Source organism: Anas platyrhynchos, chromosome 2 (assembly GCF_047663525.1).
Source record: "Anas platyrhynchos isolate ZD024472 breed Pekin duck chromosome 2, IASCAAS_PekinDuck_T2T, whole genome shotgun sequence".
Taxonomy (NCBI): Eukaryota; Metazoa; Chordata; class Aves; order Anseriformes; family Anatidae; genus Anas; species Anas platyrhynchos.
The window spans coordinates 101,498,102-101,507,923 of NC_092588.1; the positions used below are offsets into that span (position 1 = coordinate 101,498,102).

The window sequence follows — 9,822 nt, forward strand, 5'->3', positions numbered from 1 at the left end:
CAGGAATTAGGAACAGGATTGTGAAAGTGTTTTTTCAGACAGGCTCCAGAAGGTTTCAGCAGGCTGTTTTAAGTCTGCTGAAGGCATCATCTGTGGAAGGAGACAGTTTAAAAACAAGACTTTCTTCAGCCCATTATTGTACCTTAGAATACTTTTACACAACACCCAAAACTATTTTTGAGGGATTTCATGGCTTGCAGGTACAATGACAAACAAGCCATTTATCTGCAAATTTTGAACACACACAGATGCATCCAAAGGTTTACTTCTGATAAAACCGTGGATTACAACATAAATTGGAAACATGAATGTATTTTTAATTACCTTACCAATTAGTTTCTCGTATAATATCCATGCATATTCTACTGCCTGATATCAATTGCAGAATTTCTTGTTTGGTATTCTTACTGTTGAGCCAAGAGAGCAGGCTGAGTGCTGCACAGAACAGAGATGCTGGCTCTCCTCAGAGACTTCAGAACCATACAAAGAATGAGAATTACAATGGGAAAAAAAAAAAAAAAAAAAAAAGTAAAAGTGCCAGAAGAATAAGTTTCTCTGAAACTGTTTAGGAATCTTTCTTTGCTAAGGAGCTTAGAGCTGAAAAAATTCATGGAAAAACAAACAAACAAAAAAAGCACTGCAACAAGTGAGAAGCCTCCATACCCTTGAGTGCCTGGTGTGTAGACAACACAGTGTGTGATATTGGAAGGAACAATGAGCAGTCCCAGATTTCCTGTTTTTTTTTTTTTTTTTTTTAAGCTCATTTTCAAACATAATTTGGTGTCTTCTATTCACTTATTTGTAAGGTTGTAACTAAGGAGAGTCCAACCTCTAATTCCCTGTTTGTAAAATTAAACAGAAGCTCTTTAAACAAAACAAACTGAAACACGGTTAACCTTTAGCATATGCCGATCACCAGTACCTTAGAAAACAATAAAAAAAATACACCAAATATTAGTCAAAACACATTTTGGCCCCAAAACAGCATTCAGTGTCAGGGTTCACCTTATAAAGCAATTCTTAGAGTCTTCTGGCATTGCAACTCTGTCTGACCAATAGGCCAGAACACTTCTGAAGGCAGAAATACAAAAAATATAAAGCCCACATTCTGAACTTGGCACCATGCAGCATGGAGACACAAAATAACAATTAAAAATACCTCAGGTCACTTAGCATTGCACGTATAATTTCTAGATTCTTAAAATGCTGATCAGATGGCAGGCAGAAATTGGTAAGAGAAAGAAAACTGATTCTAAAATAAATACGGTATTGATTAAGCAGGGAAAAATGACTGGTAATGAAGAAAATCACCACACGATGGCTCCACATACAGCAACTTTTAAAGAGTTGCACTTAATGCTGGCACAAAACCAGTCAGCCAGCAGCGAAGAACTGCAGCAAGCAGTGCTACTCGCTTCTCATCTAGGCAATACAAAGGTTACTTGCTTTGCAGCACCTCCTCCGGGTCTCCTGCCTGGTACAAATACAGGTCTCTGCCCTCCCTCTCCATCAGGACATAAATTTGAGGTTTGGAAAAAACTTTTTAGAGGGTGCCCAAGAGGATACTCGTGAATGTTGAACCGGATATGGAAAAAAAAATAGTGGAAACTCAGTTCTTAGAGGCACGACAGGGATAATTCCCATTAAATATGGGAATCATCTTTCCCATATTTACTTGTCCAAAACCTTCATCACCACGGGTAGGAAGGCTGCAAGCAATTTAGGAATGATTTAAACAACTCAAAGGATTAGTTTTTTAAAAACATAATGAATTGTCTGTCATGCAGGAGTGCACCGATGCCATGTAGTTAGCTTTAAGCGTATCCTGTAAAACTGTAAAACAGGTTAATCCTTGACAAATACCAAACTGTCTGTTGGGGCCTTAGCTCTAAAAGCTCTGAGCTGCAAACAAAAAGAAATTTATTGTTCATAAATTACTCATCAAGTTTCTTGTACCTTCTTTCCGGACTTCTAATACCAAACAGAACGCTTCTGAGACACGTGCTCCTTTGATATGCACCAGATGGCCTCTCCCACTTCTATTCTCACACCTCCTTCAGTAGAATGGTGCCCAGAATAAGAGTACATACGGCACAAAAATGCACCTTTCTTGCCAGTCATTTATATCGCTGTAATAAATGCATTGCACCATGCCAAAGTATTATCTCCCTAACTTCCTGCACAACGAAACTTGTGCTGTTAGCTACAAAGGTAGACCTGCACTTCCCTCGCACAGGCAAAGTATTGTACTACTTACATTGTTTCACTGCGTTGGTCCTCCATTCCCTTCAGAACTTCCAGGCAAATTAAAAGATACATTTGGTCATCTATCCTGTGGTTAGGTTTTGTCACACAGCATCAGAGTAGAGGAAAAAGCTAGATGCTTTGTTAGAACTCACCAAGGGATACCTGTGAAATTGGCAGGCAGAAGACTAGGTACTGAAAGAGCAAAAAAATAAAATCCAGTTTCACACAAGTTAACTAAAACCCTGAATTACCTCAGTGCCTGGCTGAAACAAGGGGCAGGTGAAGCTGAACACCTGTAAAATGCCCTCCGCAATACAGAAAGTTCCAGTTAAAGATGCACAGTATGCAGATACAGGTGACATTTCCTACATTCATTGTGAAAACAGACCGCAGCAAGAGTCATATCCACAAAAGTATACTCTTGGTCCTTAACAATCAAACTAGCTTGACTGGAAGAAGCAGACAGAAGTTTTGCTGGTATGCCACTCATATACAGCAGTGCCAGAGCACACCAGATTACTGGAGATGGCAAGAGACAGGCAAAAACTATGGCCATGGGCTGCCCTGCAGCCATTTCTTGTTGCTGAAAGAGGTTTAGACTGAATGGGTGAGAGAACATTCTTTGTCTGAACTGTATGCTGCACAATAAAGCTGTCTTGTTGGACAACAGTCTATAAAATATTCAGTAGGCCTCTTTCACTGACCTGATAAAATGTATAGCTCAGGGCCAAGGGGTTCACTCTGACATCTCAGTATTTTCCACTGGGAACCTGAGGCAAATTATTAACAAAGATGATGCTGCCATTACAGCACACAAAAAGACAACACTGGAAATTCTCTCCTAGAAAAAAAAAAAAAGAAAAGACAATGTTATGTATTCTACACTTTGAGTAAAACCAGTAGTTATAACAGCAGTTAAAAAGCTTCTCTCTTCTATAGGGCTCAATCTCTACACGAGATACCTCTGAGTCAATAAAGAATTCAGCTGAATAGGACCAGCGAAATAAAAGATACATGTTCCACAAAGTCAGAAGTCCATTTAAGGTGCTCACTTTATTCTCTCCAAAGAGGACAAAAACAATAAAGGCAACCGTGCTTTAATCGATTTTTTTTTAATAGGATGGATACAATTAATATACTGTAAGACAGTCGATGATTTTCACTGAAATCTCATTACATTAGCAAATAAATTAACAGCCAGCTGAACAAAAAAAACAAACAAGAATTGAGTAACGATATTGCAAATCCCTTGGGGAACCCTTCCACTGCTACAGTTATCGTTTTCACTGATATATGTGTGGCCTCTTCTGTTTCTCCAAATGCCTCCGCTGCAGCCTCTGCAATATTCAGGGACCAACTCCTTTAATGACTTAGTCAATTAATTAATTAATGACTCAGTCAATTGTCAGGTGGGCAGCTCTTTGGTAAAGGTGTGGCAAAAGCTTCTTTGCTTTCTGTCAATGCTCTAGGCTGATGCACAAAAACACTGAACTTGACACCTTGGTTAGCTGCTGCCCTCACAAAACCACTGTTTGCAGTCATGGTGATGGCTTTTAAAGCGTCTCCTGTCCCAAAAATGGTCAGAGAACGGCTGTTGATTTTTGAACTAGCCACTAGTCCTAAGGCACGGTCAGATGGCTGATCTGGCACCACATTAATTTTTTTAACGAGCAGTGCAGCTCGCTCTTTCTCCCCAGGTCCTCCCAGCGTTTCCAAGATGGACTGAAAATCTCTGACAGCAGATTCACATGCAAAGAGCTCTTTCCCTTGCATGAACTCCTCCAGCTGAGGCAGAACTCTCTCCCTCCTTTCTTGAGCCGCTTGCTCTGTTAGCACTTTTTCTTTGAAGACGAAGTAGCAGCCACCATAACTGAGAGCAGAGACGTAGGTTATCAAGGTAGTGATGTCCAAGTTAACTCTATTGCACACATTCACTTTGATCTGAGTAGGAAAAGCAATGCTGGCCACCAAATTCTCCCGGTCTACTCTGGTCACCTGCAGGGGTTCAAGGTCTTCTTCATCTGATTCACTGGCACTTAGGTGCTGGTTTTCTGTAGATGGCTCTGCCAGCGAGTTCACAGCCACAATGTCTCCTCGCACAGATATTCCCATCTCCTTGAGTCTCTCTGCCATAGGACTGGACACACTGTTGTAGAAGGCAAATATTATGTGGGGATTGCTGTACTCCACTGGCTGCTGATGGCTCGCCTGCAGGAAGTCCTCTGCTTGCTCAATGACACTTTTGTCACCATACTGGCCCCTCCCCAGCCAGATGTTGTGCAGGGCTTCGGCCTTCCGACCGATGGCTTTCACCCACGTGTGACCTCCATTTGCAACAACATCTACCACCAGCGTCTGTTTGTCTCCAAACCTGTCCTCGTAAGCAAAGACATGGAGGACACTGACAACATCCTCCAGGTTCTCTGCTGACTGGATAATGGCTTCGAGATGGGTAAGGTTTGTACTCTGCAGATGGGATTCCTTAACGGCCACCTTCCCTGCCTCCACCTTGTGTAAGAAGTTTAACTCAGCCTTCAGTTTGCCACAGAGTTTTGCCCCACCTTCTATTCTCCTTTTCTGGGACTTGGAAAGGGCTTCTGCTCTCTTGATCAATTCTTTGGCAACAGCAATTCTTTCACAAAGCAGAGTCTGCACAGACATGTTGGAAACATTATTCCTATCAGATGAAAGCAAAAGAGAAGACTGTTAGGGCATGATTAAGAATACACATAATCAAGAGGTCTTTGCAACAGTAAACCTACTTAGCAGTAGGTTTAGTGCAACAGCTACACCTACCCTGAAGCACAAGCATCAGGAACCTCCACCCACATCCCACCAAAGCATTCAGTTCCTTGCCTTCACCTCTGGGGATTCAAACTAAGTTTTCAGTTCTCAGCAAGGAAGAACAGCAGCACTCAAGTCTCCACAGACACCTTGCAAGATCATATTTCTTTCCCCTCACATCAGAGCCACTTAAAGAGATCTCAGCTCTCAAAGTTAATTTGCAGATCTTGCCATTCAGAGCAAAATTAGAAATCTGGTTAATGGCATAAGCAGATCTTTTCTCTCCCTCACACAACAGTTACCACTATAATAAGAAGCTACCGGGCTTACAGACTTTCTAAGACTGCTGTCCGCTAGTATTTTACATAGTATATACGATGCCCATTGTATTTTACAATTCTGAGTAGCACACCTCTATCCTCTCCAACTTCCAGCTTACACTACGCAATCCCCTGAATGAGCCACTAGCAACCCTCTGGCAAAACTTCAATGTTACACAGCATCATGACAAACTATAATTTATAATTGGACTTGATGATCCTTAAGGGTCCCTTCCAACTCAGGATAGTCTATGATAATTCCAGAGCCAGCAGGATCTGGAAATTTCTGTTCTCTAGCTCTAGCAGAGATTTATTGTGTAGTATCAGATAAATTAATTCCTGTCCCATCAGCGCTACTCAGTACATCTTCCTAAGGATAACTATAGGAATTGCTTAATTATTTCAAAAATGTAGAATTAAACGCCACAGCAAAAAATCCATTTTTTAAAGACATGCAGTAATTGCCACTACGAAGACTGAAATTAATCCTTTCTCATTACAACTCCAAGTATTAGCACACGTGCCAGTATTTTTTACCTAAACTGCACTTTGAAGTAACCTGGTATTAAAAGGCAAGACAGAGACTTCAGATGAAAACGAGGATGCAGCCTGGCTCCTATTAAAGGCTCTGCCATTACTGCTTTGGAATCTGGCTTTATAATGAAGTGTAAATCACACTTGTATTATGCACAATTAAAATACAGTTACTATGAAGTCCTACTGGCTCATTCAGTAATTAATAGCACCAAACTCTTCCCTTTCTTGTCAAAGTGTATAAGGTCTTTCAATGTGACCTAATGACTCTGTTCAGGGTCAGAAAACACCATTTAACTCTGTCCTTCCCCCCAAAATCCCAACCAGGCAGGTTCAGTTTTTAATCCCTTCACTGCCTAAAGTGAATCTTTTTCCTATTACTGCCAGGACAGCACTCTGCCTCACCTTTGGCTCTGAGTCACTTATGTAGAAATTAAATATATCTCATGCCTTCTGGGACTTTTGCTTCGATCACCTCTTGCTCTCTGCAGCCATTATATGCAGACAGAACTTGTGGGCACTACAAGGCAGAGTTTTTCCTTCAGCACTTCCCTGATGCACCTCTCATGCGTCACTGCAATATATTTTCTTCCCAGTGTCCTAAAATTGCACCTTCAGGGCTACCAGGTAAGAGCACGAAACCCACAGTTCTGTCAGTAATGCTTCGGCACCACTGTGAAGGTACCTCCACTGCTAACCACCTGCTCTTGCACGGCCAGCTGGCACAACACCACACGTGGTTTTGCAAAGAATTTACTAGCTGTTGCATCTGAAATCCTCACCCGATTCTTAACAAACAGGACAAGCTCTGAGACTCAAACAGCCACACTGGCGAAGGTCTGACCTGCACCAAACTGCCTCTGAGGGCAGGCAGGGGCGTGGGGTGCTCCCTACTCACCCTGTCCTGCACTGGCAGCAATAGGCCACATCCCTGGGTGTTTTATGTTTTGCATTTATTACAGTAATAGCAGTTATTTGTATGCTTGCCTTCAGCGGGAAGCTACTGCCACCAGTTTGTCCTTAGTAATACCCCACAGATGCTCCCTCAGGACCTCTCACCACAGCAGCTACGAGCTTTGCAGGAGCTGTAAGCGCTCACCACAGCAGCTGCAACTTCTACAAATTTCTCAGTGCTCAAGGCGAAGCTGACAAGTTCTTAAACGAAAAAATAAAATCGACGAAACGCGGCTACCCCTGCAGCTTTTGGGGCACAGCCGCCCCCTCGGGCGGTCGCCATTTGAGGGCGCCCCCCGGCAGCCCCCGCCGCCATCACGTGAGGGCGGCGCCGGGGCGGTGGCGCCGCCATCTTGAGCGCGGGCAGCGCTGCCCCCGGCCCCTCATCGCGGCGGGGCCCCGCGTCCCCCCCGCCAGCCCCGGGGCGCTCCCTGCTCGCCGCCCCGCGCCCCCCCGGCCGCCCGCAGCCCCTACTCACGGCCCGGCGGCCGCAGCCTTCCCCCGGGCGGCGGCAGGAGGCGGCCCGGCACGGCCCGGCCCGGCGTGGCACGGCTCGGCCCGGCCCCAGCGCGCCTCCCCCGGGGCGGCCGGGCGGGGACAGCCGCGGCACCCGCCTCGCCGCGGCCGGGTTGTGGCGTTTACCCCCCTAAAGGTTGTGGTTGAGGCGCTCCGAAGCTTTCAAATAACATTTTGTCATCTTATTAATGAATTTTGTCCACTCTACTCCCCCTTGACCTCTCTTTTTTAAAGGTTCTCAAGTAACAGATAAAATTTAGTCACTGTTCTGTAAGCGTAATCATCTGAGAATGACAATGATTTTCTTCAACATAGGATTAAGCTGTCAGAAACAAAACCTCTCCCAATCACACCACCAGCAATAATATCAACATCTGTATGCCTAACACACACACGAAATAGCTAGCACTGCAAATAACGCAGAGTCAAAATGTTAAACCTGTTCTTTCCAATTACACAGTCCCATGAACCTTGATTCTCTCAGGACTCGTGTATCAGAGAACTTTAGGGCTTATTTCTGAACCGGGTAAAAACCATCATTCTCTATAGTATTGGCCCATAAAAGATGGGAATTTAAACCCACAACATTCCCGTTTGCCTGTTCTAATGGGACAGCAGGAAGCGGGCAAAAACCACCCATTATTTCTATACCAATTAGCAAATGTCCCAAAGACAGTGTTTTCCTTACTCAGAGCACAAGTTTGGTGATAAAATTGCACAGATAGTGATAAAATTACTAGCATTTGAGATTTGAGAGGTTTATCCTAACTTAAACAGCATTCCTTTCAACTAAAAGCCAGCAGTCTGTGGTTGTTTCTTAGAAACCCCCACTTCTGAGCTAAGGTAATACTGGGTATTGTGCTCTTCCAGGCTCCACCAAGAGCCACCTCTCCATCAGCTACTACATTTTAATCATTAAACCATGGGAAGAGATGAAGACACCTGCTTTTCACATCTCTTCACCACCTACAAAATTGAGATTCTATAGAGAGTTGTTCAATGATATGATTTACCCCCCTCTCCCCGTCAAAAAAAAAAAAAAAAGTTTGCCCCGTTCATTATCACTATCTTGGGAGTGAGATAACATGATTGACTTTATCTCAAACTGCTTAAGAGGAGAGCATCTAAACTAGTTCAGTTCATGCTAGCCATTTGGTGAGGTACCTAACTCAATTTTTTCACATACAAAACTCCTTTAAATATTCATATAGCACTAAATTGACCAAAGGCATATAAATATTGAAGTAGCATTCTGCTTTTCTGAATTATTACGGAAACCTAAATTAAGAATCTAGCAATATAAAATCTCCAGTTCCAGTTCTGACTAGCTGCCCACTATCTCTAAGAAGAATAACCAGAGCACAGATTGGTTTTCAGAGTTTAAAAAAAAAAAAAAAAAAAAAAGGAACCATTTGTACATAGTTTTTATTTCTAACATTATGAAATAAAACTTAATTCATGGCATGCTTCAGAAATTATTTGCCTAATGATAACATAACATCAACACGGGACAGATCAATTAGCTTATACGTCACGTTCTGCAGACTAACTCATATTTTTTTATTTTCTTCATTGGTTAATGGCTGGCTAACATTTAACCTGCCAGGCTGCTCCCGTATGTGATTAGCCTGACATAGAAGCAGACTGACCCAGCTTCCATTTCATTACCAGTAACTGCTGAATGGCTCCAGACCAGATTTCTGCTTTAAAAAAAAGCATATATATTTATCCTCTTATGTTTTTTCATTTCTACATAACCTTACAGACATGAAGCATGTAAAAAATTTATCTGTATGTACACCCACAAATAACACTCAAGCATCTAGTTCTGTACTTTTAAAAGTAGCCGTGCATAAATTAAGTGCTTTTTTCATTGCTGCATCTTTCGTTATCTTGCAAGCCGAAATATACTTCAGCACAATTCAAGGGATAAATTATTACATATTCTTATTTTGCCTTGTACATACTATTTGTTTTTTTTACTGATGCTGGTAACTGCATTTAGCATTCAGTCAGTAGCATTTGCTTCCATTATTTCTAACAGTATTTCAAGATTGAAAAAATCTCATGTCTATGGTCATGGAAATTACCCAAGTTAAAAAAAAAAAAAAAAAAAGAAAAAGAGAGAGACATAAAGACCAAGACAATTCTAGAGGCTCAAGAGCAGAGCTGTTCAAGTGGATCACGTTTTATACCCCACATGGAAGACTGTTATGCATCTTTGTAAAAGTACACAAGCTTTTACATTGGAACAACCCATTTTCAGAAGTTACTTAGAATTCAAAACAACTCCACAGTGAAAAAAATTCTTTTGTTCACTCAGAATTTAAAAGTTGTTTAAAAGAAGGTCTAATACCAGTTCATGATGGCTAGTATGTGGAGAATTCTGTTTCCTCAGTGATAAAGATATCAAAACCTCATCTTTATGTTCATAAACTATGATTAAAAAGACACACAGACACCTTCC

At 42.2% G+C, this 9,822-nt stretch overlaps 1 protein-coding gene across 4 annotated transcripts; it reads right to left on the bottom strand.

Annotated features, from left to right (window-relative positions):
- Positions 1-3,281: 3,281 nt before the first annotated feature.
- C2H7orf25 (chromosome 2 C7orf25 homolog) lies at positions 3,282-7,472 on the bottom strand. 4 transcript variants are annotated; one of them, XM_027451336.3, is made up of 2 exons: positions 7,318-7,472; positions 3,282-4,924 (listed from the first exon to the last, which is right to left on the bottom strand). In XM_027451336.3, exon 2 carries the CDS (start codon positions 4,906-4,908, stop codon positions 3,646-3,648), a length of 1,263 nt encoding a protein of 420 aa, XP_027307137.1. In that variant the 5' UTR covers positions 4,909-4,924; positions 7,318-7,472; the 3' UTR covers positions 3,282-3,645. The 4 variants fall into 4 exon arrangements, with proteins under 4 accessions (XP_027307137.1, XP_012950689.1, XP_038030572.1 ...); XM_013095235.5 differs by lacking the exon at positions 7,318-7,472 and adding an exon at positions 6,873-7,019; XM_038174644.1 differs by lacking the exon at positions 7,318-7,472 and adding an exon at positions 6,985-7,003.
- Between the last annotated feature and the right edge of the window lie 2,350 nt (positions 7,473-9,822).

Bases quoted from the DNA above. Each gene is read 5' to 3' on its own strand.
- C2H7orf25 (XM_027451336.3), bottom strand. From the start codon at position 4,908: ATGTCTGTGCAGACTCTGCTTTGTGAAAGAATTGCTGTTGCCAAAGAA.